Here is a 27,165-nt window from a genome sequence, read left to right as displayed (position 1 = left end):
GACATCTGGGCACAGAGCAGGCAAGTGCCCCCAGAAACACACCAGAGTGGTGTAATGCAAGGGAGGGTCATGGGACTAGCAGAACTTTTTGGCTCTCTGGCAACAGAAGTCTGGGACTTTCAACAACAGTTTCTGAGCTACAGACTAAATGATCAATATTTTTAGATTTGATTCTGACCTCTGGCAGCAAGAAAAGCACAGTACCAACACTGCAATCTAACTGCTATTTGCATAGCACAAGGGACTTCTTAACCATGTCCTAGATTCACTCTGTTTAGTAGCATTCTGCAGCTCCCTGCCTAGGAGATGTTCTCCCACTGCTCTTCTCTACTCACTATAGAAAATTATTCAGGCCATGAGTATGTCCTGCTGTGTCCTCACGGGGAAAAAAATCCAGTCTCATAGTGCACAAGGAGCTGCAGAAAATGGCAGAGTTAAATAAAAAGACATCAAACACGGACTTGTAAAGATGAGGACTTTTATTTTATTGACATACTATGAGGCAAAACAAAATTGACACCATACAAAAGACCTTTATAAAATATCATTCACATCATTATTTTGTCAGGAATTACAGCATTCTGAGCTTGTTACAAGTCTTATGTTTTGAGGTGAAAAACACTATGCTAAGTCTTTAGTATTAATTGTATATATACAGTAAGAAACCAAAACAGAAACTGTTAGGTTTTTCATGAGTTTATTGCAAAAGTAGTGCAAACTATTTTACCTTGCAAGCTATAAAACAAACTTGGAAAAGGACCCACCCTAAGCTTAAAAACATGACAATAAATGCTCAGTTTCACAGCCTTTGAAGCTTCCTTCAACAGTTCTCAACAAAGAAATTCCCCATCTCTGCACACTTTCAGATTTTTACTGACTCGGAAAGGAACAAGGTAGACAACAGACCCACACTAGCAAGCAGCCAGAGAGCAGGATGGATCCTGCTCTCATGTGGGGCAGAACTTTTACCAAAGGCTGGCATTTGGACAATCTGGTGCATGCCATGGCCAAGCCCATGTCCTGCTGCTTCTCCATCACCCCCAAAACTTCAACCAACAGGGCAAGCTTGGTCAGTTTGGTTTCCCAACATTAATAAGTAGCTCTTCTCCACACTTGTATTTGAGAAAAGAGTCAAGAAAGCAGTACAAGCGAAAAAATACAATAAAATCAAGAGTTAGGAACATGCATTGTCTGCTTTAGGACGATAGTATCCTTTTCCTGAAGTCTACCTAAAGTGTATTTCCTCCTGGTCCCCCTCCCCTTGTGTACACAATGCAGGGCAAATCCCATCCCGAACTACTGCATGAAACAAAGGAAGGATACTACATTCTAGGAGAGAACAGAAAGCAATGGTCTAAAATGCTACTGGGGTCCCCCAAAGCAAAACAGGTAGCTAGTAATCCACTAAAAAAAAACCAAAACAACCAACCCAACCAGAAGCAAACAAATGCTACATGGAAAATGTTAAAGGAACAAAATGCAGCATAATCAGGCTCTTTTTTTTTTTTCTTGAGGTACCTATATAAATATTACCTTCTGCCCAAAGTACTATTTGTTTTGTTTTGTTATAAAACTAAAGTCCTTACCACGAGCCAATTGCAGGGCATACATTATTACTGAGAAAGTGCAACCATGCTGATAATTTATACGCAGCATATTAAAGGATGATTAGGCCTTAGAAAATATAGCTTAAGTACAGACCTGATGGAGCAGTTTTTACAAAGACATTTAACAGAGGCATTTTCCTTTTGTTCTGGTGTCTCTGCAGCAGAGAGCCTTAGGAAACAGCTTTGAAGTCCTGCCACGCTGGAATGTCAGCACTTGTACAATTCCATATATAGATTTTTTGTTGTTTTTCTTTACTATTTCAGCACAATTTTACAGAAGGTTCCCCCTCTGCAGTAGGTAATGGTAAAAAGTCAAGCTCTTTTTTTTTTTTTCTTTTTCCTTTTTTTTTGTTAACTTCAAAAGATGATAGCATATCACAACATAACATTTCTCCAAAATGGAACTAGTTTTTTTTTTTTTTTAAGTAAAAAAGGTTCACACAGTAGAAAAACTCACACGTAGTTGTAAACTGTTACATAGAAAACTGTGGAAAAGTCAGTGACGTTTTACTCCCTCCCCCTCACCCGTGTGTCCCTCCATATTCCATCTAAACGTGCACGCGGACACAAAACTGCGTGCTGCGTGCGCATGCAGGTACGGATACACACGGGTGTACACCTCTAGGGTCAGGACTATGTACTTCACAAAATTCTTGGGTATTCCCATTTGCCCAGGTCTGCTGTGATACTGTACATTTCATGAGGGTACACTAAAAAATAATCTAAGTTTCGCTAAGACTATCTCCCGTGGCTTTTTTTTTTTTTTCCTTTAACTTTGTGGTTAAAATTCATTTGCTGTTTTTAATTAAAGAATATGACTTTTGATTGTTTTGCACTGGAAGAAAAAACACAAAGGCACAAAGAATCAAACCCAAATACAATATTGTTGTCTCTGAACAATGCAGCCAGAGGTTTTGGTTCGCAGCGTGCCGCCTCAGGAGAGGTCGGTCAGCACCCGCAGTTTGGTCAGTTCTGCCAATCTCATCGACAATTTGAGTAAATAGCACCCAACTGTTTAAATGAGGTAGATCCAAATCGGGGAGGGGGAAAAAAAAAAAAGAAAGCTGGGTCCCCAACATTTTATTTGCCTCTGATTTCAAATGTTTTAAGGATTATATGTCAGTCCTAAGAAGTGGAAAAACAATGGCACTATCTGAAGCAAACACAGAACTCAAGAACAGCTTCTTTCAATGTAAATTCAAAGTGTTAAATCATCATCCTCCTTCAGGCAGAGATTTCCTAGCAGGGGGAGGGAGAAGAATAAGTTCAACAAAAAAGCAAAGCAAAAGCTGAGGTTTGAGACAGCCTAGTTTCAGCAGACTGCCGGAGAAACGCACAAGAGCCAGTTTCTGTAGAGCAACAGTGACAACCAGTGCCTAAAGAGGTCAGTCACAGTATACAGATCTACAAGTTTCCCTTTATTTCTCAGGTGAGAAGACTTCCTTTTCTACTAGTTCAGCTTTATAGGAACATCCTACTTTATTAAACAGTATTTTTGCATACTCTGAGAAAAATCTGACAAATTTATTGTTTCATTAAGGCTTAATTTAAAGTGGCATTGCCACACAGCATCATGCAAAAGTTAAACTACATTAGCAAGATACATACAATGTACTTAAACTACACACACCTACGTGAAACCTCATCATCTGAGTAACATAAAGCCACACTTAGAAGCTATGTAGTAAATTCTACAATGCCATCGATGCATTTAGAAGTCAGTCGAGGGTATTTGTGTCTGTTTTGTATTACAAGTGCTACTCTTACCCAAACAGCACTACATTGATTTCTATATTGCAAGAACAAAACATCGTACTAGAGATGCAGCACACGTACAAACTACTCAACACGCATTTAGTACCACTTGAAATGAGGCCCTAAATATCATCATCTTTTTGTTTTTTTTTCAGCTTTCCAAAAAAATAGCAAACTTTAAATGGTAATAAAAACATTTTGCTTCAAGGGAACACTTACAATATTCAATTTCTGCATTGATTTTTGGTTCTTTTTAGTTATTTTATAAAAATAATTTTGAAAGAAATTGAAAACTGCTAAACCAAAACATTAAAAGTCTTAATAGATGTCAGTTAAATCTGCAATGTACCAAAATCCAGAAACAACCACCCCAAACCTATTTGAACAATACATTCTATTTTCCACCCTCCTGAGATCAAGTCAACCACTTCACTGCACAGAAATCTGGGACTGGATCTTTACTTATGAAGTGCCCTGAAGGTGCAGATGTTTGTGATTGTACAAACTAACAAAGTAGCATGGAAGCCAGTGAAATTGTTTCCAGCAAAATACTGCCCTTATCTTTTATTAACAGGCCTTCTCTCCTTCCACTAACAGATGTGTGCACTCCCATACACACACGCACACACACACATATATATGAAAGATCCACTAAGCTTTATCAACACCTTACAGAAAGCAAGTGGTAACACTCTTCAGGGTAGCACAGAAGTTTGCCAGACTTCCTCATTGCACCTAGTTTAAAAAATGATTTTCCATGATACATAATTTTGACACTTGTTTGTTGTTTAGGTTTCTTTTGGGGCGGGCTTTGTTTTAATTTTCCCCACTTTTCCTTCTTTTCTTGCCCTCTCCCCCCGCCCCCTGTCCAAGTCTTCCCAAATGGTCTACAGGTAATTACTCCTTGAGTAAACTTTATTAAAGAAAACCACACAATATCTAACCCTTCCACACCATCTACTCAAATTATTTCTACTGCCCCAAACTAAGTAATAAAGAATTGGAAAAATGCAGCAGTCTCTTGGTGGGAGACACTCTGGGGATTCAATACTGACAAACAACTCAGAGGAATTAAAGATTCAAGTTGGTCAGGCAGTTAGAGACATGTTATTTACTAAAATAAAATTACAAAGTTATCATTTATAAAGGAGATTAATTTAAGGGCTCAGTCTTGTTAAGTTCCATGAGAAAACACCAGGAACAACAAAATTACAGTCAAAACACCTTTTTTTTTAATAACACAGAACCAATGGGATCTGAGCAGAATTAACTTTGGTGCTATCTAGAAATTAACTTCTTTGTATGGCATGTGCTATGGTGACACACAATGGGCACCATCCTGCCCCACAGCACACAATCGAGTGTCCACTGACTGACTGAGAGTTTGGGATGCAAACACAGCACAGACCAGATCTGCTTCAAGACACGTACAGGGCAAGGGAAAATGTGCAATTTCACACATACTGGCATGAGTCAAGCTTCCTCTTTTCATGGTTTTAAAAAATAATCAGGAAAAGCTATAAGATTACAGAATAGAATCCACATTAAATGTATTTTTAATGTTGTGGGGGGTTTATGACAGAAAATCTAATCTAACAAAGCAAATACAAAGAGCACCAGCCAGGCCACTAGAAACTCCCAAGCCTGCTTGCTGACCTTTTTACAATTTCTACTTGCCAAGAACACTCAAAACAACTCTAAAATGGCCAGAAAAAGTCTAAATTTCTATTGCAGTGACAACTGCAAGGCTTGCTCCCAGGTTAGTCAGTATCTGTGATCCCTGCTGATGGTCAGTAGTTATTCCAGCAGGTCTTTTAGTGTCATCCTTAGAGACAGAGAGGAAAAAACCAGCAAATTTAAAACAGGCCAGTACAACAGCACAATCAAAGTGTGTGCATGACAGGGGAGAAAAATCTGTGTACTCACAACAGCCATATAAAAAAATTGAGTATGTGCTTCAATACAGATTTATAATACAAATGCTAGGCTCTTCTTCAACCAACCAATCTATCTATGTTGTTTTGAGTAGCCACAGGTACTTTTCAAGTCATCAAAAAGTGCCACAGGCAGTCCATGGACAAAATAAAAGCAATTACTCTTCTGAGGATATTTAGATGGGAGGGGAGCAGCCAGCCCTCATCTTGTGTTGGGAATCCACATTCTTAGCACTGCCACATGCAAAACTCCCAAGCCTAGGTCTAGCCAAACTCTCACACCTGCAAATTCCCTGTCCGTGATCCAACCAAGTCCAAAGCTCTCCAATATGGAGAGCTGAAACCAGAAATCAGCTTGAGAGTATTGCCTACCAATAATCCCCTTAGGGGCAGGTGCTGACAGACATGTGCAGGGCAGAGGATCTATGAGATCGGGGCCTCTTGCAGAGGAAAACAGAGGGAATACTATTTGTTACCTTAACAAGTGCTTAATCAGCAATTTTGCAAGAAAATGTTTCCCACTGCCTCCTTATCTCCAGGAGAGATGGGGTAGCTGGCATAGCACAGATGGCATTCATTTTCCATCGAGCACCTAACATGTAGTCTGTGGCAAGTATCTAGCACAGGGCTTTTTCTTTGTTCAACCTTCCCAGTGCTCCTTTGGGTTTACAGAGGCAGCGCAGAAAGCACACACCAGTATTCCTGTCATTTTACAAGGATGCACTCAGAGAGAAGCACATTCAGCACACCTACACACTGCTACCCTGTCAAGGCCACAACATCCCTAGCGTCCATGGATCCCTCAAACAAGATGTAGTGAGATACTTTCTGAAAAACAGCTGTTCACTCTAGAGCAAAGCCCTGCACTTCAGGCTTTTAGAGAGAGCTTTGTTACAATATAACTGAGAACTCAAGAAATCTCTCAAGGTTTTACCCTGTTATTAGTAAGCTTAGTTATTCACTCACAATTGCTCAACAAGAATTGGCTTCCAGAAAGTCAAAACTCCAGCAGTTCTCCCTGCCATCAGTAAGCTTCATTAGTGTCTACACCTTAAGATTGAGATAAAGAAATTACAGGTAGCATATAATGCCAGCAAACTTGCTTCTGAGATGCCGACCCCCTCTGTGTAAAGCCCAGTTACTTTCAGGTAAAAACTCCTGTAACACTGCCATGAAACCACACCAGCATGTTATGCTTAAACAGGTAGTATTTTTGTCAGCAGAGTGGTTAATGGTAAAACGAGGAAGCTTGTTTAGATTGATTGTAAACAAAATATGATGCATCAACACAGTTTCTACAGTTTTGTTTCAGGTCATTTAAAGCACCTTTAGTCTGCATGCACTTATTTCAAGGTTGAGTCATGGCCAAGTCTTTGTGCATAACTAACACTAAATAGTCACAACATGAACATACTCAAGTTTAGAGTTATTTTTGGTGTTTTGTTTGGGGTGTTCTCCCCCCCAATTTGAAGTTTATCATTATCTGAGCAGGGAATATAGTACTTTTACTGTTACAGTCTCATATCAACTTATCAAAAAAATAGACTAAAAAAACATATTCCAATACCTTTTTTTTTGCCTCAGATTCAAAATATACTTCAAGCACCTTCATGTCATTTTTCAGTGAAAGCAAGACATTTCTCAGCCAATAGCTGAAGTAGGAAAACACTGTCTGCTCGAAAACAACAGCAGACAAACTCAGTTAGTGAAGGGACAGGTTACAGAGGGAGCTGCTGCTATTGAGTAGCCCTGCACAACAGCAAACATGCCAGCCATGCAATTTGGCTCACCATTTCAGACACCTTCTTACACCTTGCATCAACAAGCCTAGGCCTTAGGAAGACAGGAGCAACAAGCAGCCATCCAAGATCACAGTATGGCGCTGCTAGTTCTCCAGCAGGAAACACAACAGTAAAAATACTGTTTGTTTGGGAGCATTTTGGCTGCTTAGTAGTAAGTTCATGTTGAAATTAATTCATCAGTGGAGGAATACAGGAGGTAGCTTTTCACTGCATCTGCTTGGTAACTAAGGAGTATTTCAAAACCACCCTTTGTAGTGATTTGGCCAAGCCTTTACATTCATATTAACACTTCAGGCAAAGAAACGACACAGAGCAAGCAAGTAAAACTCTAAATGAGATAAAACAGATTATATGCCACACCAAACACACTCAACTACACACCCCTCTGCCCCATATCCTTTGGATTAAAACCCCCTCAGAGTAATACATCTTTCCAGTCAGCAACCCTCAGAAATATGAGGCAAAACTTACTGTTTCCTGTCCCAGTAGTAGACAACAGGACTGGAGTTTGGCTCTCTCCTGTCCCAGAGAGTTAGAGAAGCAAAAGGCAATTACTGATGGACAGGAGACTGATGGCTTTCTCCTGTGGGCAGAGATGCAACACTGTTTCTTACTTGAGAACACTAAAACATCTACTGCACTCAACAATCCCACATCCATGGAGGAACAGAGAGTAGGTCACTGTAACTTGGATCCCAAATCCCTCTTATTCCCCTAATCCTGCAGATTCCATCAGATGTTGGAAGAAGCAAGGAAAATGTGTGACACCTGACAGCCCAGATATTATATTAATATTATTAGTCATCTAACACTGATATCAAAGGTTGGCATTTGAACATTACACAGACAACAAGCACACTGCTATCTAAGGAACTGTCTGTTTTTACAATGTGGAAGAAATGGGCATAGAGGAAAGAAGGAAGAAATGTTTTATGAATACAGATGAACCCTCAAAATTTCCACTGTAATAAAGCAATTGTGCCCTTGGATTCATAACATAATGCAATCACAAATTAGAGCAACGTTTAAAACCAAAGCTTCTATCTCAATACTGTAAAATATGGCAGTATTCCTAAAAACATAAGAACAAGGAATGGCATCCACAGAACTTCAGTATTTGCTATACATAGCACTATTTACAGTATTTTTAAACACCTACAGCAGATGCAAAAAAAGAAGTCTTACAGTAAAAGGGAATTTTAAAGAAGAAAACAAAATAATCAGTGCAATTACCTTCTACTTGAAGTTTTCCTTAGAAAAGACTGCATGTATGCATCAAGAAGCACGTTGCTAAATGTCACATAGAAGTACAAAAACAACAAACAAAAAGAAGTACTGTTGTGCATTAGAAATGGAGAAAGCCACACTGGCAGGACAAATACAGAAAGAGATGTTACTGCAGGAGAGAACTATTAAAAAGCAGGGAAAAAATTGATTACACTGAGTGTGAATGACACTGAGTGACAACTTTTTTATATTCCTTTATTCAACATGTAAAAGATCTCTTAGGAGGACAAAAAAAAAAGGGAAGAGAAAAAAAAAAGCCAACAAACCACAACCCACCAAAACCCCCCAAAGCCCAGTCCCTTATGGGTTATTGATGCCACCAGAGATGTTTACTGGACTACACCAAGGTGCAAGGATGTCCATCTAAACTGCCAAAGTCTCAGTCCTGCAGGTCTAGTACTTAAAAGTCTTGAATAAGTTTGACCTGCAGAACCAAGCTTTTCTGACTTCAAAATACCAACATTCTTCCTCAGAAAGAAACAATCTGCATGTACCCTAAAAAGGCCAGAACAATGCACTACAGATGGTCGGGGCATGTTAACGCAGATGTTCCTCCTATCCTTGTTCTCTGTCTGTTAAGAGATTCATTGGCCTGAGAATGATTGGGATTTCTCCAGGCAAGATATACCGGACCACTGTATATGAGGCATCTGCTGCTGTGGCAGACAACGTTGGCAGCAACACACAAAGCCCTCCAACTCACAATCTTCCACTTCATAGGAAATCTTTGTGCGCACACGTGTACGGATTTAGGTACGTTTCAGAAGCCTATTAACAGTTAGAAACTTCACTCTTTTCAGAAAGTAATCTGGGCACACAAAACCTAAACCCACACCTATCCTTTGAAAGATTAAACAAAAACAAAACCCTCACATAAATTTCTCCCTTGTCTTAGTAGTGAAAATGATCCACTAAAATGCAAACAAGACTGAGGTCAAAAATGGACAAAGGCTGCAGGACTTACTGATAAGAGTCAGAATTAAAGCTCAAACTTTACAACCCTGCCTGGGGGCCTGGATAAGGATCAGAAGTATTTATTATGAATTTCTTTAAGCGTAAGTGTCCTGTAAATTTTCCATGCTGACCCCAGCAGATTAAGACACAACCCCACTCCCTAACAGCAGGGCTGAACAGCAAACTTGCCCCAAACCTGACAGGTTACAAACAAGGAAATTTATATCAAATCTTCTGGAAGATCATTGATTGCAATTCAGCAAGGCATATATGGTTGCTGAAAAACTCTAAACCAAACCAAGCCAAAAGAAGGAGTCTTAATGAAAACAAGTGATCTCTCTCCATACATCAGTGCATATATACAAACTGAAAGTGTTACGATTGCATAGGGCTATCCTGAATGCCAAACTCATGTAAGGCAGACAAATCCACCTACTTTCAACATTTCCCAACAGCACCCTTCCTCCTAAGATCAAGTCAGCTCTTTCCTGGTTGCTAGAAGAGGTGGAGTGGATGCTTTATTCTATTCAGCCACTGGAGCAGAGATTTCCAAAACCAAGCAAACCCAATTATTGCATCAGATTTGGTATATTAAAAGGGGAAAACAAAACAAAAAACTAAACCACTTTGAAGCGTTTTATATTTGTCAATATTACTTTTCATGTCCCTGCAGTAGCATTTTGCATTTGGTGCTGCCAGTTTCTGGGGTTGCTACAGAACCATGAGTTTTGGAAGGATTTGCTGGAGATATCTGGTCCAGTCTCCTGGCCAAAGCAGGTCCAGTGAATCAAGACTGCACAGGCATCTGTCCAGCCAAGTTTGACCCTCTCTGAAGACAGAGTAACATTTACTTCAGTTTTTGAATATTTTTGTTTCACTAGTGTTGCCATTTTCATTAAAAAACCAAAACCAAACAAACCCCCCCCCAAAAAAAAAAAACCCAGAAAAAAATAATCCAGAGTAGTCAGTTCATTAACATCTGTTACTCTCTCAACCATGCTCCTTTAAAGCAAAATTAACACTGTAGCACTGGCAGTGGTCAGTTTGTCCATTGCACCACTCATGCCTGCAACGGGAGTAAGCTATTTTTGTCACCAGGGTTCAAATACTATCAGTTTTGAGACTGCTAAGCACCAGGACCACTGGCACAGATGGCTGAATTCAAACAGAGGTCACTGCCAGATACATAACGGAGAGCAAGAGGAAGGCAGGAATGAAGTCCTGCCCTGAGCTGGTTTGCAACGGGAGTCACACAACTCCTTTGCAGGGGCTGAAAAAGCAAACAAGTGTCAGAGGGTAACGCACATTTGGTTATTGCTGACCTGAGCTGCATAGTGATTTAGTGGTTTTAACTGTCTACATCAACTGACTTCAACAGCAGGAATGTGTGTGTGAGATAGAGACATATTGAGCTTTGTGTTTACCTGAGATATTGCTGTTCTTACAAGACACATGGGAGGTAAGAAAAAAACCCTTCAGAGTAGGTTTTCGGTATTCACGTTGGGTTTTGTTTCTTGACGGGGGACATATCTGAATATGTAATTTACATTAAAACTATTCCCAGAAAAATAGCTGCTGCACTTACAGCACACTGTATTTTTTGAAGCATACACTTAAATCACTGGTTTTTTATTTGTTAGGAAAAATGCTTTAAATTATTCACTAATTCACCACTTGCAGGGGTGGAAGGGGGAGAGAAAGGAGGGAGAAAAATCAAGACAAAGATTTACCAGCATCAGAGGCTTAAAATGATCTGTGTAAAAGGTGAAAGTGTCCCTAGCCTGAAATGCATATAACCATCCCACGTTCCTCATAGTCAGGGAAAGAAAGCTACACAAAATTTCCGTTCATCCCAAGAGGATATACAGACAATAGCTACTCTCAGATTAAGAGTCTGCCTAACAGCTCCCTAATCTCACAAAACAGAGCTGCAATGACTATTGCAGTCCAAAGAACACATCCTAAATAAGATGCAATGAAGTCCCAGTCTGCTTCAGAAATAAGATTTGAGGTCAAGATAGATTCTGCCCTCCTCACCCTATGTGACCACCTAAATCATTTATTCCAGATCCGCACCAAGAGGAAAGCAGAGGATGGATTTCACATCCAAGAGGTCTCCGAGTAACAAAAAGAAAATTAACTAAATGGCATCTTAAAATGGTTGATTTTTTTTTTTCTCTAATTGTTACATCATATAAAAAAATAATTCTTATATAAAACTCTGCCAGATTAAAATCTTCACTGAAATACGTAATCTCTCAAGCAAACGCACAGAGAAGTGCAACATACCCACCACGGAAAGGTTTTGCAGTTTAGCAGTACGTTACGAGAGGTATGTACGGCCTGGCTGGAACACAGAAACACAACTTGCAATTTCTGCTACGCCAGCAGCATTTAAAGTCTGGATTTACAGAACTATGACCGTGAAAACCTGACCCAACAGCCTAATCACCAAATTAGAATGCTACGAATACAATTACTCTATTAATAGGTTTTACATTGTTATTTCACCTGAACAACATCAACAACACTGCTACAAGATGAAGATCTGAACTTGCACAAATTTATGTACCTAAAACTCTTTATGCAGCAAAGGTTGGGCATTTTCTAGCTTATTCAACAGCAGCCGGCTATAGTCTATCCGTTGTATGGCACAAACCTCTGTACTGGGTAAAGCTACGTGCCCATCTCAGTGGCTAGAGGTAAATGTAGTCAAAACAGTGACTGAGCATCTGCTAAAAGGAAAGGAAAAGGATGGAGCAAAATGCATCAGTGGAAGAGAATGACATTTTAAAAGCCTGCCTCTTAGCATGTTATTTTAGCTATCCTACAAAACAATAAAATCAAGTCAGCATAAACAAGTTTCCCGGGTTTTTTCCATTTTCTTCTAAACCTGCTTGTGGCATTGTAATTAGTGCAATGGTTTACATATGTATTATGGTTTTTATGAACCCAGTGTGCAAACTAACAGAAACATTTGTCTAATAATTATCAGTTTTAATTAATGCTTCTCCTAAGAGAATGGCAAAACTCTCACATTTACTATTGACCTTATGCATAATGAAGAGAGTTTCACCTCCCTTCATAAGTAAACTTCAGTTTCCTAAAGATTTATCTTTACTGCATAGATTCTCTGACTTTTCTCTAAGTTACAAACAGTGAGCCACTCTCCTCTATTAGAGCTCCTGCTTCATCAATATTCAACACATAAATAAAATACAATTGTTTTGTGCTTGAATGAACGTAGAATGTTGGTCTTGTGTGCGTCTGAACTGCACGGATCAAACCTGCGATGCTGTGTGCATGCTTCAAGAGCCTTTCTACAAAGGACAAGCCATACAATATGCACTGTAGGTATCTTTGAATGCTCACAGAAGTCAATTGCATATTTTTTGCATTTGAATAGTAATGTCCCCACAGTAAGGTTTTAATTTCGAAATCCAAAGCATTCTTGATATGTTAACAGAAGCATAATGAGCACTCCTTAGTAAATAAAAATAAATAATAGCATCTAGTCTATTACATTAATACTGCGAAACATATATAAAATTTACATTAACTCAACAGTGAAAAAGGATTGTACTGTATTTTATCACCACAGACCCGTATTCTTTAGAGACTTTGGAAAGTAAGTGTCACAGTCCTGTATGAGAAATTCTAAAGTTAGCTGTCAGTATGATTCTTTTTTTTTTTTTTTAATTCTCTACTTTTTATTTTTTTAAATGGCACAGGGTTTGGGTTTGGTTTTTTTTGCCAATCTAATTGGACCTATGAAAAGCTTAGATACAAGTTTTAAAAATTCTTCTTTAGTTTATGGAAAACATTTTCAAATGCAGCACAATAAAAAACATTCAAGAAGGAGTTTTAAAAAATACATTTGCCCTTAGACACACAGAGAATAAACTTTGAAACAGCTGAAAACCAGAATTTTGTCACTTCTCTGTCGAAAAACATGTTGTAAACGCATCTAGAGTAATCACGGCTTCATAAAGAGTCAAAAAATGCTTTGCTTTCCTTTGTATTAAAAGCTAATTCACAGCATTTGAGTCCATCAAATTTTAGTATGAATTAGATCTTTCCGACTTATTAAAAGCAATTCAATGAATAGCAAACTGAATGAGTTTTGTGAGTTGGATTGTTCTTTTGTTTTTGTTTTTTTTTCCCCTAAGCCCTGAGATCACAGCTCTTGATTTAATTATAAAATATGGGTCTGTTTTATACAAAGCAGCTTAGAGATTTTTGGCAAACCACATTTCCAACAATAGTGGGGTTTGGTACAAGAATGCAGTGCACAATCAAGTCTGAAATTCTGGACGGAAGGCGTTTTTGCAAACGGGAAAGAAAAAATTTAAGATGCATCACTCATTGCTGGCTGTCACTGTAGATTGGGCAACTGTTGGTCTAAGTGCAGCTGGTCTGTTGTGAATCCAACTCGGTATTGTACTGAGTTGCTAAACATTAAAACATGTCAAGCAAAGTACATAGTGCGCAACGTGTCCTGATGAACTTGAACTGCTTTAGCAAGTGCTTGATGATCTCTGCCATTACTCTGACCGGATGTGTGGCTTCCTTCAGCACTGGAAGAGAAGGGAGACAGGAGGGAAAAAAAACAAGAGAGAGATTGGGGGTGGGAAGGAAAGAAATGCTAATTTAATCTGACTCTCCTTGTTTGTAATACTTTCATATCATTCACCACTTCTGAACAGAATGGTCAAAAGTTAATGACCCTTAAAAACACCACTGAAGTTCTGAAACAGAAGAAAGCACAGAAGCATACAAGCACATCTACTTTTTTCCATGATGCAATTCAGTGGTATGCTCAAATTTACCCTCAAACTGCTACCTGAGGATATAATAACCCCAGAATAAACAGACCCACTTCCTTTCTGCTTCCTTTCAATTCTGTAATAATTCAAAATTATGCCACTCACCTATCGTGTTCTTTATCCACCAGATGATACCTGGCTCTGAAGGCAACCAGGTGTGCGTAATATGCTGGTGCGGGGATGGAAACGGAACGTGTACAGCGTACATACGTGTGACACAGCTGGTAGGTAAGAATCTGCAGCTCATCTGAAGAGAAACGATTGTCATCCCAGAGGACATGGTAATGAGAAGGTCTGCTTGTTCCCTGAAGGCAGATCACATAGGACGTCAACATTTCAAAATGATCTCTTTAAATTTCCACCTTTGAAGCTGAGCTGCAGTATAAACAGACCCCTACATTGAAACCCACCAGTGAGCTGTTCTGTGTACTTCAGCAAATGTTTCCTTTAAAAAATGCAAACAGCCTCCCTCCTTGCCCCCCATATAACTAATGCCTTTGCATTTTAGATAGGATTGCATTTTCTAGACTTCAATTCCTCTGAAATTAAATAGTCTTATTGAAAAGCACTTTCCTGCTCTGAAACTTAGATCTGACAAAAAGCCATTGTATAGCGTAGCTTTAGGCAAAACATTAATACTTCACAGCAGCCTAACTTGTGCCCTGGTTGAACATGCTTTTTTTTGGGAGTACTGAAATTTTCATTTTCAGTACTGCTGTTGTTTAATAGCTTCTGTTTCTGACAGAAGGAATCACAAGAAAATATGAAGCTACAATGTGCCACCTAAATGTATTAGTTGTTTTGTAGAAACAGAAAGAGGCATTGTTCAGAGTGTGCTTCCTAACTGTTTAGTTTCATTATTTCTTTTAGATTTTAAGAATGACAGAAGAATGACACCTGGATGGCACAGGTGAAAAGCTGCAATGTACAGATGAATGATATAGTTTGTCTCCAGCACAAAGAAAAAGGGAAAACCCCACAGCCGGTGTTATTTGTGAATGGCACCATCCCACACAAAGTGCTGTACCTGAATACCAGCATGACTACACAGGTAAAAGTCAAACTCTGATGGATGGGTGATTTTTGTGTCCACTGTGGTACCAGCTGGAATGTTACCACTTTTTCCAACCTGTGTGAACAGAAAATACAAATACAGTAAGGCACACAACGTTATTTTCTTTTCACCAGTATGGCTAAGGAAAAAAGCAGCACAAGAGAAAAAAAAAAAAACCTCTTTAAAAAGCAAAACATCAAGAATTAACAAAACTTGAATTCTATTCAACAGAAAATCTGGTCTGTCTCTACTACAAAGGCAAAGGGGGAAAAACCCACCATCACCAACACACCCCTCCAACCCCAGACTGCAAAATCTTCTTTGAAGTGACCTACAAAGATTAGCTTTTCTGATTAATGTAAAAAGAATTTCCTGCAACTGTCAAATTCTTTTCCCCTTCCCATTTGTGACTGGTTACTCCTCTAACTTTTCTTGTTTACACCTGAAAGACAAGAATCTGTAGTTCTAAGACAGGCCTCTTCCCTCAAGATTGCTTCACTTCAAAGCTGAAGTTAAAAATACTCTTTCCCTTAAAAACAATTTAATAACTGTAATCATAGCAAGTTATCAATATAAAATCCACCTTCATGTCCGCACGGAAAACTTTATCTGGGAACAGAGGTTTGCCATTAGGAATTCTTCATTTACAGTAATGACTCCATCCTAGACTCAGGGAGTCTCCTCTCCACCCAGTGAAGTGGAACCAAATAGTTCACAAAGATACAGTAACAACTATGAAACACTCACAAAACAATGTGAGTTGTTCACTACTACAAATAACATCTTATGACACTTGATATGCCCAGACTAAATTCCACATGGCTAAGACATTAGACATCTAAGACACCTTAAAGGTAGTGATAATGGAAAAGAAAGTATTCTCAAAGTGTAGGGCTCACCTCTAACAACTTTAGTGTCTACTGTGTAGGTGTCTAAGTTTCTGCTGGTAACCCGAGAGTCAAACCAATGGCAACCAAACCAACGAACTTACTCATGCTAGAATTCGCTTCAATGTACCTTAAAAAATGTTGGAAATACATAGCAGATCTGCATTTACAACAAAGAGTGCCTGAGACAATTGTTCAGATGCTAGCATCTACATTACAAACACTACGCTACTCCAACCAATCTCAACCCTTGAGAACCTTAAGACAGTAAAAAACCTGAAAAGAAACCTGAAATTTTGTTGAAAGGCACATCCTGTTGATGCTTCATAAAAGTTTCTTGCCAGTTTATTACATGGGACTGAAAAGGAAAGTCTTCCTTTCCAGGCAGAAAGGTCTCACTCGTTGTTAAGTAGTTCTCCAAACAAATCTTTCACTGCCTAACCTAAATGAGCAGTAAATAATGGGTAACTTGGCTGCCTGCTGGATACTTGCCAGTCACAATTAGAACATACCCGTTCATTTTTATCTGTACAGAAGAGTCGGGTGTGGTGCCTTTTCTGCACAACTATAAATGTGATTCCAGGCTGGTAATCCTTCTCCAGTTTAATGCATGCTTCTCTGATAGCCAGCAGTTCATGATGAAGAACCTGAATCATAAAAAAACCCCATGAGAAATACAAAAGATAACTATCTTGCAGATTGCTCTTAAATTTATCACTGTCACTCACACTAATGAGATGTCAAAGCATGCAGTATCAAACCTTTATTTCATCACTTAATGAGAAGAAATTAGATCACCACTTTCCCGAGCCAGGTGAGAGCTAGTTCTGTATTTTCATCTCCAAGCATGAGGCTTGGATTAATAAACTCTGTGTCAAAATCTTTTTAATTGCCAAATACAAATGAACATTTAATTAGGTTGTTGAATATAGAACAGCCTAATTATATTTCAGACTAATACAAGGGATAAACCCCGGAATTGCTCAACCAGCTTTGCTGAGTCTCATGCAGGACTACAGGCATCAACAAAAGAGAGAAATGCAATAAAATTAAAAGCAATGAATTTGGATTTAGGTTAACTATAAACTAAAAATTCAGAAAAACAGTGACATAATAGGGGGGGAAAAAAACCAAAATTTCATGCAAAGATTATTTTATTAGTTTAAGTGTACTAAGTGACCTTCACTCCCTTCCCCTTGGATTTTGAGAAGCTGACTAAATTCTGTATCTTCTAATTCACATATAAAAATATCAGAAGAGTGTGTAAATATACTTAAAATACATGGGAAAATACTTCATAAAATATGGTACTTGTAAGCAAACAAAATAACACAAGAAAGTACCTGTGGAATTTTACTGGAAGTTAATTAGAAGTGATAGTGTGAAAATACAGCATCTACTAATTCTGGGTAGAGAAAAGGCTGGAAAATTAGCTTGCTTTTCTTTAGTGTCCAAGTTTTAGGGGATACAACTTGTCTATTATTTCTTGAGTACGCTGCAGATGTTGAACATAACTTGAGTGCTAAAACTCATTTTGGAAGTATTTTAAAGAGAAAGTATTAAAGAAAAGTTACTGAAAACTATGGAAACACTTTCCACGTTCTGCCTAGTAAGAGCCCAACAGATTTGTTGAGGGACTATTTGCTGAGGATATACTTCTTCTCGTAACTCCATCACTCCAACCACACAAAACCTACATTACTACCAGAAAACTAAACAATCAAAATCTCAAAAATTGTACCTGTTGAAACTGCCCCTCAGAAACACCATCTCTGTAGAAGATTATACGAGTTGGCTTAAATCTTGTTGATTTGTAGAACTGGATAAGCAACTCCCTCACCATGGCAGCTAAATCTTGGATGATTTCTTGGCGGTGCTGCTGGACCCGAACAGTGGCACAGTAACGATTAGGATGGGCATCCATGCTTCCTACAACCTATTGAAAAAATGCTTAGTATCCAACCAAACTTAGAAGCACTTTAATAATGGTATTTCACAAAGATAACTACACTACAACAGTATTTTGTAACCTAAAGGGTTGACCTAGCAAAGATGTATTTAAAAAATAAAATAAATAAAGTCACCATGTGCTTGGACAGAGCTTTGAGTTTAGCCTACCTATGGTAACACACCTCTGCTGCAGCTGGAAATTTGAATCTAAAAAGACTAATTTCCTATTTGCACCTACATACACTTCAACCAACCAAAACAAAACAAGCAAAAAAAAAACCAAACAAAAAATAATTTGGAGCACTGAAGCCATTGATTTATTTAGGGCCAGAGCATAGGAATCAGAACTCCTGTAGACTTAGTCCCCTTCTGGGACATTGTGGATGAATTAAAAAAACTGAAGCAGTGGGAGGTCACAGAAATATCCACACCAGACGTCACTTGCTGTCAAGGGAAGGGATATTTCTATTTACAAAACAGGAAGAAAGTGAAGAAGTGGTGGTGTGGGACCTAAAAATAAACAAGCAAACAAAAAATTCAAATTTCGTGTTTCAAAAAAAAAAAAATCACAACCATACACATCTCCCACCCAATTTTCCCTGGACACACATGTGCAATTTTCTAACCCAGGTGTTTATTTATCACCACAAGCTAAGATACTGCACATACTGTCACTGAAGATCTCCATTATTAAATAAGCCACAGCAACCATTACAGGTGTTTGACATAATGCAAATCAAAGATCATTGCCCATATTTAAGGGGTACATATCCAGGAGATTATTGTACATTTGGTGTTGTCAGCAAGCTTGAATCTCCAAAAAAAGATCATGACATAGCCAGCCTAGTTTCCTACCAGCAATGGATAAACTCTTATAAATTTTAATTGCTGAAAAGACAGATTTGAACATGCATCAGCTTATTACAGGTTGTAGATAAACATCAGCTAACAGAAAAGCTCCTCTGTGCATTAGCAGCTCAGGCATTTTACAAGCTAATAACACATTTAAGTAATTAGTATCAGAGCAAGTTATCCAAAATTTCATTAGATTCCTGCAGAAAAACCCACATTTTAATACTATCATTAGGCAATCAGAAGAAATGGACCACAAAAGAACTGAAAGTAATAAAACGCATTAGAGCTGAGCAGCAGCAGAGAGCAGGGGCTAAAGATCGTTACACAATTTACTCACTGCAGCAATGGAAGGCTTTTTTCCATCTCCAGCTGGTGGATGAGTTACATCTGCTCCAAGGAATATGACAGGCTGTTGAAATACTGGCGGTCTGATAAAGAGAAAACAAGGCTTATGCTTAACAAAATGCATTTTAAGTCAAGCAAATAGCACTTTATACTCTTACAATGAATTTGTCAACAACATGAACTTGATCGGTTGGCTATTTATACTGTGACAGTAATGAGAAGTCCTGATTAGGATTCTCATAGTAAAAAACTTTGGCATATTTGTGAAGCAGAGCTTGTTGTTACTTTTCATTAAAAACGAATTACCAAAGAAGAGTTTGTTGGTTTTTTTTTTTAAACTTGGATTAAAGTAGCCCTTAGATGACCATAGAGAGCGTGAAAGTTGATTCCTCAGCATGAAATAGCATCTGAGCAAGTTAAAGGACTGTGCATATACCCAGATGTTGATTTTGCTTCTGAACAAAAAAACACAGCACTGTTAAGGAAGTACCAAAACTGCAGCTACCACAGGTATTACTTTTAAAAGTAGATTTTGGTTTTTTTAAACTGTGCTTTGAAATCTTCAAACCTGTATGCTAAGATACTAATCCACTGCATTAAGACTAGAACACCAAAGCACTACATGGGCAGTTTCAATGAAATAATTTTAAACAGGAAATCTGAGGCCACAAGGATTTTTTCACATGGGGGTGTGTGGGAATGGTTATGTCGATATACTCGGCAGTTTTCAGGCCTCATCTATAAAGGATTTGAAGGTAATTGCAGCAATGTTACTTACAATGCAATTACACAAATAAAAAGCTATTCTACTTCCATCCTCTCAACCAAGAGAAAATAATAATTAAAGGGTTCTGTTTTAAATACCTAAACCCTGCACTTCTCCATAATGCCTAGGTGTTGTGTGTAGTTGTTCCATTTTCTTTTTCCCTTTGCTCAGTTCCATTTTCATGAATGCATAATTTGTTGGTGTAATGAGCAAAAATTCACTTTCAGACTATGTTGTCAACACACACCACAACAGAGACCTTAAGTTTATGAAACCAGCATAAAACCACTTATATGGTGTGTGTTTCTATTTTGTTTCCTCAGCAGTATCTTTAACTCCTTTTGAAAACCAAAATAAATACAACAAAAAACCCCAGTGCCTTTTCGAAATGCATGCTCTGCAATACGATTTTAGGTGCTTTAATAGGTGTCTCCAATAAGCACATTAAACAGGCTGAATATATTAATAAACAGAATTTAACAAGATACACAAACTTCTGATAACATGTTCCTTTTTTCCCTAAGTACTTTTTTGTGGGACTTTCAGCAGCTGCCCTCTGACTAAATAGGACAAAGTGAAAATTTGCTTATCTGTGCAAAACAGAACATTGACTTCTTTGAAACAGGCTCCCAAGAACGATGCAGCAGGTAACTCCCTAAGCTCCTTCCACAACTCAAAATGCAATGGTTGTAAAAATGCCATCATTTTACTGATGTAGAAGCCCAGATGCTAATTTTGATCAAAGTGACTTTATGTACCTTTATGCTAGCCTTCTCTATCCTGCACAGGTAAGACAGTACAAGCTGCATTTTGTTCATTCTTCCATTAGATTATCTTATCAGTGACTTTTCATCAACACTGGTAAGAAGTTTCAATTTAGAAACATCGGCTTTAAGATGATACACAAACCAAATTTAGTCTTTGACAGCAGAGTCACTCCTTATTTACAAATAAGAAGAAACTTTAACTCCCCATTAACTACAAACACAGAAATTACATCAGATAGAGAAATCAACAATATCAAAGCAACTTCACAAAATACAGTTGAAATGTAAGTGAAGCACATCAATGTAATACTACCAAGAAACTACAAAATAAATCAGACCTGGAAACCAAAGATGAGTTTTCTGCTCCCTACTGTTGTTTTATGAATGTCTACTTAAGTTAAGACATATATCAAAATGAAGAACCTTGGCCACTATTAAATTATGCAGGAAAAGACGCTACTATTCAAGATGGTCTCCAATTGTTTCTGAAAACTTAAGGCACATAAAAAACCCAAATTTTCTTGTTCAAATTAAAGTTATCTTTAAGCCAAAATAATTCATCTGAAGAGTCTCTGAAACGACACTACTATGGCTACAGATAAAAGCACCCAGTTATCTTAATGTGATGCACATTCTTTCCAATACAATGCTCTCTTCCTCTTGGAAACACGGCTTACCTTCCCTGCGGCAGCAAAATATTATTTACGCCTCCTAACTTGACATTTATTTTTAAGCAAAGGTTAGACAGAGTTTGGGGTGTTGTTCTTTGCACATTTTTCATCTGAACACATTGTGTAGCCATTCCCAGCACGGTGTCTCCAACGCGCTTCACCTCCGCTGCAAAACAAACAACAGAAAACATTTGCACACTCTAACTCAAACAAGGAGATTTTCATTTCATGACAAGTAACTATACCTAGATTTTTAGCAAACTGGACAATAAGCTTAAAGAAACCCCCAAACCCAACACCAGCCTCCGTCCTGTACTTGGAATAGAGGGGGAGGGAGAGGACACCTGTGTCCGGTGTGAGCAGGTGAATTTTCTCCTCAGCATGGTGGCAGAGCTGAAGGATGAAGTGGCCGAGCTGAAGGAGGAGGTAGCTAGGCTAAGGACCATAAGGGAAAGTGAAAGGGAGTTAGACTTGCAGGAGAAGGCTCTGCAGATCTCCCCTGCTGAGGGAAGGGTTTCTGGAGGCAGAGAGGGATGGATACGGGTCCCTGCCAGGGGTGGCAAGAGAAATCCACCCCGACCCTCTCCTCCTCCTCCTCTGCCCTTGCATAATAAGTATGAGGCCCTGCAGGCTGAGGGCAGTAAGGATGAGAGGGCTGAGGCTGAAGAGCAGCCATCCAGAGGGGAGCCTAAGGCCAAGCGGACCCCACCAGCTGTAACGGCCGGCTCTGGGGGGAAGCCTAAGCCCAAGCGGTCCCCACCGGCTATAACGACTAGCTCCACAAAGAAAGGGAGAAGGGTTATAGTTGTTGGGGACTCTCTCCTGGGGGGTACTGAGGGACCCATATGTCGTCCCGACCCATCCCACAGGGAGGTCTGCTCCCTACCAGGGGCAGGGGTTAGGGACATTGCGAAGAGATTCCCTGAATTAATCCAGCCCACTGACTATTACCCTCTGATGGTAATACAGGCTGGGAGTGATGAGATTGACAGGAAGGGCACTAGGACAATTAAGAAGGAATTCAGGGCCCTTGGACAATTGATTGATGGGGCAGGAGCTCAAGTGGTGTTCTGCTCAATTCCTTCAGTGTCAGGGGTGTACACTGAGAGGAATGGGAGAACCCACACCATCAACAATTGGCTCAGGGGATGGTGCCAGCGGCAGAACTTTGGGTTCTATGACCACGGGGCAACTTTCACTGCACCTGACCTGCTGGGTCCTGATGGGGTGCATCTATCTAGAAGGGGTAAAAGAGTCCTGGCACTGGAGTTGGCAGGGCTCATTAGGAGGGCTTTAAACTAGGTCTGAAGGGGGTGGGTGAGGCAATCAGTCCCTCTGCAGAGGTAAGAGTAGGGCGCAAGGTAGGGTCAGTTGAGAAGTCAGGAACCCAGCTGCGATGCATGTACACCAATGCACGCAGCCTGGGCAACAAGCAAGAGGAGTTGGAGGTCCTAATCCATCAGGGCGACTATGATGTAGTCGCCATCTCAGAAACTTGGTGGGACAGCACCCACGATTGGAGTGCTACAATGGGGGGTTACAGGCTCTTTAGGAGGGACAGGCGAGGGAGAAGAGGAGGAGGGGTGGCTCTGTATATTAGAGAGTCAATCTCTGCCACACAACTTGTGGTGGAAGATGAGGTAGTTGAGAGCCTGTGGGTCAAAATCAGAGAACAACCTAACAAGTCTGACATCCTGATTGGAATCTGTTACAGACCACCCAACCAGGATGAGGCGGCTGATGAGTTGTTCTACAAGCAACTGGAGGCTGTCTCAAGATCATCTGATCTTGTCCTTGTTGGTGACTTCAACCTCCCAGATATCTGCTGGGAACTTAATTCAGCAGGGAGGAGGCAGTCCAGAAGATTCCTGGAGCGAATGGAGGACTGCTTCCTGACACAGCTGTTAAGCGAGCCTACCAGGGGACAGGCTCTGCTTGACCTGCTGTTCTGCAATAGGGAAGGGCTGGTGGGAGATGTGATCGTGGGAGGCTGCCTAGGGTGCAGTGACCACGAGATAGTGAAGTTTTCAATATGCAGGGAGATTGGGAGGAGCACCAACAGAACCTCCACCTTGGACTTCCGAAGGGCGAACTTCAGCCTATTTAAAAAACTTGTCTGCAAAGTCCCCTGGGTACCAGCCCTCATGAACCAAGGGGTTCAGGAGGGTTGGACCTACTTCAAACAGGAGCTCTTGAAGGCACAGGAATTGGCGGTTCCCATGTGCCGGAAGGCAAGCCGGCGGGGAAGGCGACCAGCCTGGATGAGCAAGCAGCTCCTGGAGGATTTAAGGGGGAAGAGGAGGCTGTATCACCTTTGGAAGGAGGGGAAGGCTTCTCGAGGTATGTTCAAGGAAGCTGTTAGATTATGTAGGAATAAAATTAGGGAGGCTAAGGCCCAGCTGGAACTGAAGCTGGCCACCTCAGTCAAAGATAATAAAAAGCATTTTTATAAATATATTAACAATAAGAAGAAGGGCAGGAAGAACCTGAACTCCCTAGTGGACCTGGAGGGGAACACAGTTACTGAGGATGAGGATAAAGCTGAGGTCCTGAACACCTTCTTTACCTCAATGTTTAACAGCAAGGCAGGAGTTCAGGACGAGTGGTCTCCAGAGCTGGGCGTTGGGGTCGGGGAGCAGAGTAATACCCTGGAAATCCATGAGGAGTTAGTTCGGGACCTGCTGAGCCACTTGGATATCCACAAGTCCATGGGACCAGATGGGATCCATCCTAGGGTGCTGAGAGAGCTGGCAGATGTGCTAGCTAGGCCACTCTCCATCATTTTCCTCCAGTCCTGGCTCACTGGTGAGGTCCCAGATGACTGGAAACTGGCCAACGTGGTCCCCATCCACAAGAAGGGTCGGATGGAGGAACCTGAAAACTACAGGCCAGTCAGCCTGACCTCAGTGCCAGGGAAAGTGATGGAGCAGATTATCCTGGCAGCAATAACTGCGCACCTGAAGGATGGCCAAGGGCTCAGGTCCAGCCAACATGGATTCAGGAAGGGCAGATCCTGCCTCTCCAACCTGATCTCTTTCTATGATCAGGTGACCCGCCTGGTGGATGTGGGGAGGCCTGTGGATGTGGTCTACCTAGACTTCAGCAAGGCCTTTGACACCGTCCCCCACAGCAAACTGCTGACTAAGCTGTCAGCCTGTGGATTGGACCACTACACTCTGTGCTGGGTTAGGAACTGGCTGGAGGGCCGGGCCCAGAGAGTGGTCGTGAACGGTGCCGCATCCAGCTGGAGGCCAGTCACCAGTGGTGTCCCCCAGGGATCAGTGCTGGGCCCTGTCCTCTTCAACATATTCGTTGATGATCTGGATGAAGGGGTAGAGTCAGTCATCAGCAAGTTTGCAGATGACACAAAGTTAGGGGCAGATGTTAGTCAATTAGAGGGTAGAAAGGCTCTGCAGAGGGACCTCGACCGACTGGAAAGATGAGCAGAGTCCAATGGGATGGCTTTCAACAAGTCCAAGTGCCGAGTGCTGCACTTTGGCTATGGCAATCCCATGCAGAGGTATAGGCTGGGGTCGGAGTGGCTGGAGAGCTCCCAGACAGAGAGGGACCTGGGTGTGCTGATCGACAGCCACCTGAATATGAGCCAGCAGTGTGCTCAGGTGGCCAGGAGGGCCAATAGCATTCTGGCCTGCATTAGGAATAGTGTGGCCAGCAGGAGCAGGGAGGTCATAGTGCCCCTGTACTCTGCTCTGGTTAGGCCGCACCTTGAGTACTGTGTCCAGTTCTGGGCTCCTCAGTTTAAGAAGGACATTGAGACACTTGAGCGTGTCCAGAGAAGGGCAACAAGGCTGGTGAGAGGCCTTGAACACAAGCCCTATGAGGAGAGGCTGAGGGAGCTGGGATTGTTTAGCCTGGAGAAGAGGAGGCTCAGGGGTGACCTTATTGCCCTCTACAACTACCTGAAGGGTGGTTGTAGCCAGGAGGGAGTTGGCCTCTTCTCCCAGGCAACCAGCACCAGAACAAGGGGACACAGTCTCAAGCTGCGCCAGGGGAGGTTCAGACTCGAGGTGAGGAGGAAGTTCTTCACCGAGCGAGTCATTCGGCATTGGAATGGGCTGCCCAGGGAGGTGGTTGAGTCATCGACCCTGGAGACGTTCAAGGGGACATTGGACGTGGCACTTGGTGCCATGGTCTAGTCATGGGGTCTGCGGTGTCAGGTTGGACTCGATGATCCTCGAGGTCCTTTCCAACCTAAGTGATACTGTGATACTGTGATACTGTACTGCTCCAGCTCTGACAGCGCCACAACGGGGTTCTAAATGTAACTAAAGGCACTGCTGGCATATTTTAATTATTTTAATTCCATAAATTGTAATTTTAGAGTTTTAGTGGTCTATCACCAGTATGGAAAACTTGGTTTTTGCTGTTACTGCTGTCCTCTTCACTGCCTTTGGGATTACATTTTCCCAGCTAATGAAGTGGGTAATGTGAATAATACTAGGATAATGAGCACTTGTCTCATTATTGAGCACTGGACTAGTAACACAAACTTAATTGTCACGTGCTGAGTAATATTCAGCCAACAAGTTCAGCATTTCATCACTGCAAATTTTTCACTTGCGACACAAGTGGCCAAAATTCCAAAAGAAACTAAGAAGTGTACTTCTCAAAAGACTAAAAACAATCCTATCATTAACAACAAATCTGAGACTTCAAAGGTTTTAAGGGAGCTATATTCTTTCACTCAGGAAAAGGAGGAATTTAAACTCCTCCACAGTCTCAGAGAAGATGCAGCAGCCTGTGGGGGACTGTGATGTATCTGTGAACCCTTGGAAGAGTTCTGGTGAGAAAACATCACTGTGCTCCCATGAGAATCTGGAAACTCCCTGGACGGACTGAATGAGAATGAGAAAGCGCAAGATAAGATAGGAGGCCACCTGGACTAGCTTAACAAGTAACTATAGCAATGTTATCTCTAACACATAAGAATCTTTAGACAAGTTTGATAGCCAATTGCAGGCAGCCACACTAACAACACACACAATATATGAGTTGCATGGTGGAATAAACGAGGCCTTTTGGCCTTCTATATGCTCTGCTTGTGTTTGATTCTTGTCACACAGATAGTCACCTTATCCCTACCCCTATCCCTATACAGCAACAGCACCCCTCTTTTGCAAGAGGAGAGGGAAAGAGGCTTTTTGAGGAGCAGAGTGAGGAGAAAAGACTGATTATAGAAGTGCAAGAGTATGGAACAGAGCAGGGAGAAAACAGAGACACATGATTAAAGGTGGTAGAAAGAGCTATAATTGAAGATAATGACAAGGAAAGCAGATGAGAGCAGTACCACATTGTCTCAGTGGTAAAGAGTCTCCTTTTAATGCCAAGCAATAAAAGTGAAAATGCTGTTTTATACTGAATAGCTGTTGAACAAATTAGAGACAAGCCACTTCCCTCGCAAAGCTGAATTTGAGGCGAGGGGTGGAGGGGGAAAGCACTATTTCATTACAGTTCCTTTCTAATCTCTCTTTTTACCTTATATCTGAAAATCTCGGCAAAAGAAAGTTAGGAATTTATTTTCTGCTATGTCAAATTGGTGAAGGATAGGATAAAACAAATTTGAAGCTGCTTGATAGATACAAGTCATTAGAGAAGACTCCCTGAAGACACGGGAGAAAACAGTGGATGGTACCGGTAAGCAAGGTGAGCAGGGAAAAAGGAAGAAGGCAGGAGAGGGAAACAAA

At 40.7% G+C, this 27,165-nt stretch overlaps 1 protein-coding gene across 2 annotated transcripts in view; it reads right to left on the bottom strand.

The window, feature by feature from the left end:
• Positions 1-461: 461 nt before the first annotated feature.
• The window catches only part of AGO2 (argonaute RISC catalytic component 2), a 63,237-nt gene continuing 36,533 nt past the window's right edge, over positions 462-27,165 (bottom strand). For both annotated transcript variants that reach the window (XM_068155466.1, XM_068155467.1), the window contains exons 13-19: positions 21,467-21,626; positions 19,249-19,339; positions 17,848-18,042; positions 16,619-16,753; positions 15,193-15,294; positions 14,271-14,470; positions 462-13,916 (exon numbers count right to left, since the gene is read on the bottom strand). In XM_068155466.1, coding sequence (XP_068011567.1) covers positions 13,808-13,916; positions 14,271-14,470; positions 15,193-15,294; positions 16,619-16,753; positions 17,848-18,042; positions 19,249-19,339; positions 21,467-21,626 — 992 coding nt within the window. In that variant the 3' untranslated portion in view covers positions 462-13,807. The remainder of the gene's footprint in view (positions 13,917-14,270; positions 14,471-15,192; positions 15,295-16,618; positions 16,754-17,847; positions 18,043-19,248; positions 19,340-21,466; positions 21,627-27,165) is intronic.

The sequence above is a fragment of the Melanerpes formicivorus genome, unplaced genomic scaffold, assembly GCF_026170545.1.
Source record: "Melanerpes formicivorus ecotype bairdi unplaced genomic scaffold, bMelFor1.0.p_v2 SCAF_32, whole genome shotgun sequence".
Taxonomy (NCBI): domain Eukaryota; kingdom Metazoa; phylum Chordata; class Aves; order Piciformes; family Picidae; genus Melanerpes; species Melanerpes formicivorus.
Note: the sequence above shows the minus strand (reverse complement) of the source record. Positions and strands in the feature narration are given on the sequence as shown.